Source organism: Phytophthora infestans, genomic scaffold (assembly GCF_000142945.1).
Source record: "Phytophthora infestans T30-4 supercont1.1095 genomic scaffold, whole genome shotgun sequence".
NCBI classification, from domain to species: Eukaryota; Oomycota; class Peronosporomycetes; order Peronosporales; family Peronosporaceae; genus Phytophthora; species Phytophthora infestans.
In genome coordinates, this window is record NW_003302789.1 from 3,089 (window position 1) to 4,769 (window position 1,681).

Sequence of the window (1,681 nt, forward strand, 5' to 3'; positions counted from 1 at the left end):
GCGGGCACCGCCGTCTTGTAGATCTCCTGGGGATAGATTGAATGCTCTGTTCACTGTAGTCTGCGACAGCTCGATGTCATCATCACTTGGGGTGCCGAACATTCGATCAATTGTATGCTGCGAAAGAAGGACACTCGTGTCGATCTGCGAAGGCCGAACGACGTCTTCCCTCTCGTGTTGTTGCTCTTCACCACTACTACCAGCTCCTGCTTGGTCTAGTTCCCCACCTTCTTCATCTCGGACTTGAGCATCAGCATCCGCCTCTTCCAGCAAGCCACTGTCGAACGCGTAGTCCACGACTGATTTCTCCCCCACGAAGACGTGCGTGTTGTCAGGACTCGAGTAGCTCCACTCAGTCTGGAGGCCACTCGGACGCTTGGACTTCCACCCCGCCGCCCGAAGCTGCCGCCATAAGTGGCCAAAGTCAATATCGTGTGTAGCGGCAGCCGGCGCGGCGGGCTTCTCGCGTCGACTATTCCGTATGCGCACCATCCAGCAAAATGTCGAATGAGTGGCTGTTCACGACGTGGCTGATCCCCTTCCCCTGGCCTGGTTTTGACTTGTAGCAAAATGACCTCTCGCAGATTATATTTTTGTGGTAACTTGATTAAAGTATTGAAAAAACTTTTCCGAGCCATTTGCTAATGACCTTCGTGCAATGTCGTAATATACGACGTAACAAAAATAATATGTCGTCTTATACGACGTTCGTAAGCAAGGTGTTAAGTACTTTATCCGTACTGTATTATTACTTAGTACGACAATGTAATGTAATGGTTTACGTGTTCGCGTAGCCAAATTATGCCTGCGCTCGACTCAGTTTAGCTAGTCGGCGGCATAGGGTGGTGTCCGCATACGTCGAGTCTCCAGTCGCTGGTAGCGTGTCGATGATAGCCGTGGTAAGTTTTTTTTCCATTTTGGTCGTATAGAAGCAAATTTACGAAGTTGTTCAAGATCGTGGGCGCTGCGAAGTCGGAGACCACAGCCACTTGCGAAGAGGTCTGCGTCGAGAACAAGAGGAAGCGTTGTGCGAGGTGGGTCGCGCCACTTACCTGCGGTACTCGGAGCAAAGTAGGCCAGCATTTGTACGAAAGCTGTAATGTCGGGGCGACGTAGAATGTGACCGAAGAGTCCTCATTTTGCCGCCGTGATACGATGTCGTAGGGGTCGTTCCCCGCTGATCTCATAGAGGGTAGCATTGGCAATTCAACGCGGGTAGCGAATGTTCAGGACCTTGCGTAGTTGTCGACGATGAAAGCTCTCCAGGTGCAGTAGCTCCGAGGTTGTCAGCGCCCATGTTCCGCAGTTGTACAAGAGAATCGGGAGCACATAGCAGTTGTAAAGACGAATCCTGGTCGCGTCCGTGGATATCTGTGACCGGAGCCATATCGTACAGAGGCGTCGTAGGGCAGCCGCGGCAAGCGTCTTCCGTCGAGCCAGGTCTTCTGAGTCTCCGAGTAAGGATCCGAGATTTCGGGCAGAGCGCCATCGTTCTTCTGCTGCTCTTGTTCGAGGCGTTTGTCCGCTTGGTCTTGAGTGACGGCGGATCTCGGTGATTTCGGTCTAGAAAATATTCATCGTGAGTGACCAGCGGGTGAGAGTTCCTGGTACTTGATCAAGGATCACTTGGATAGTGACTTCGTCTAGGCAGATAAAATCAGCGTCGTCGGCGTACACTACC

At 52.1% G+C, this 1,681-nt stretch overlaps 1 protein-coding gene across 1 annotated transcript in view; it reads right to left on the bottom strand.

The window, feature by feature from the left end:
* Positions 1–821: 821 nt before the first annotated feature.
* The window catches only part of PITG_22075 (uncharacterized protein), a gene marked incomplete at both ends in the record, with an annotated part of 1,121 nt that continues 261 nt past the window's right edge, over positions 822–1,681 (bottom strand). Inside the window, 2 exons of the mRNA XM_002894689.1 lie at positions 822–1,094; positions 1,395–1,563. Of these exons, the coding sequence (XP_002894735.1) occupies positions 822–1,094; positions 1,395–1,563 (442 nt within the window). The remainder of the gene's footprint in view (positions 1,095–1,394; positions 1,564–1,681) is intronic.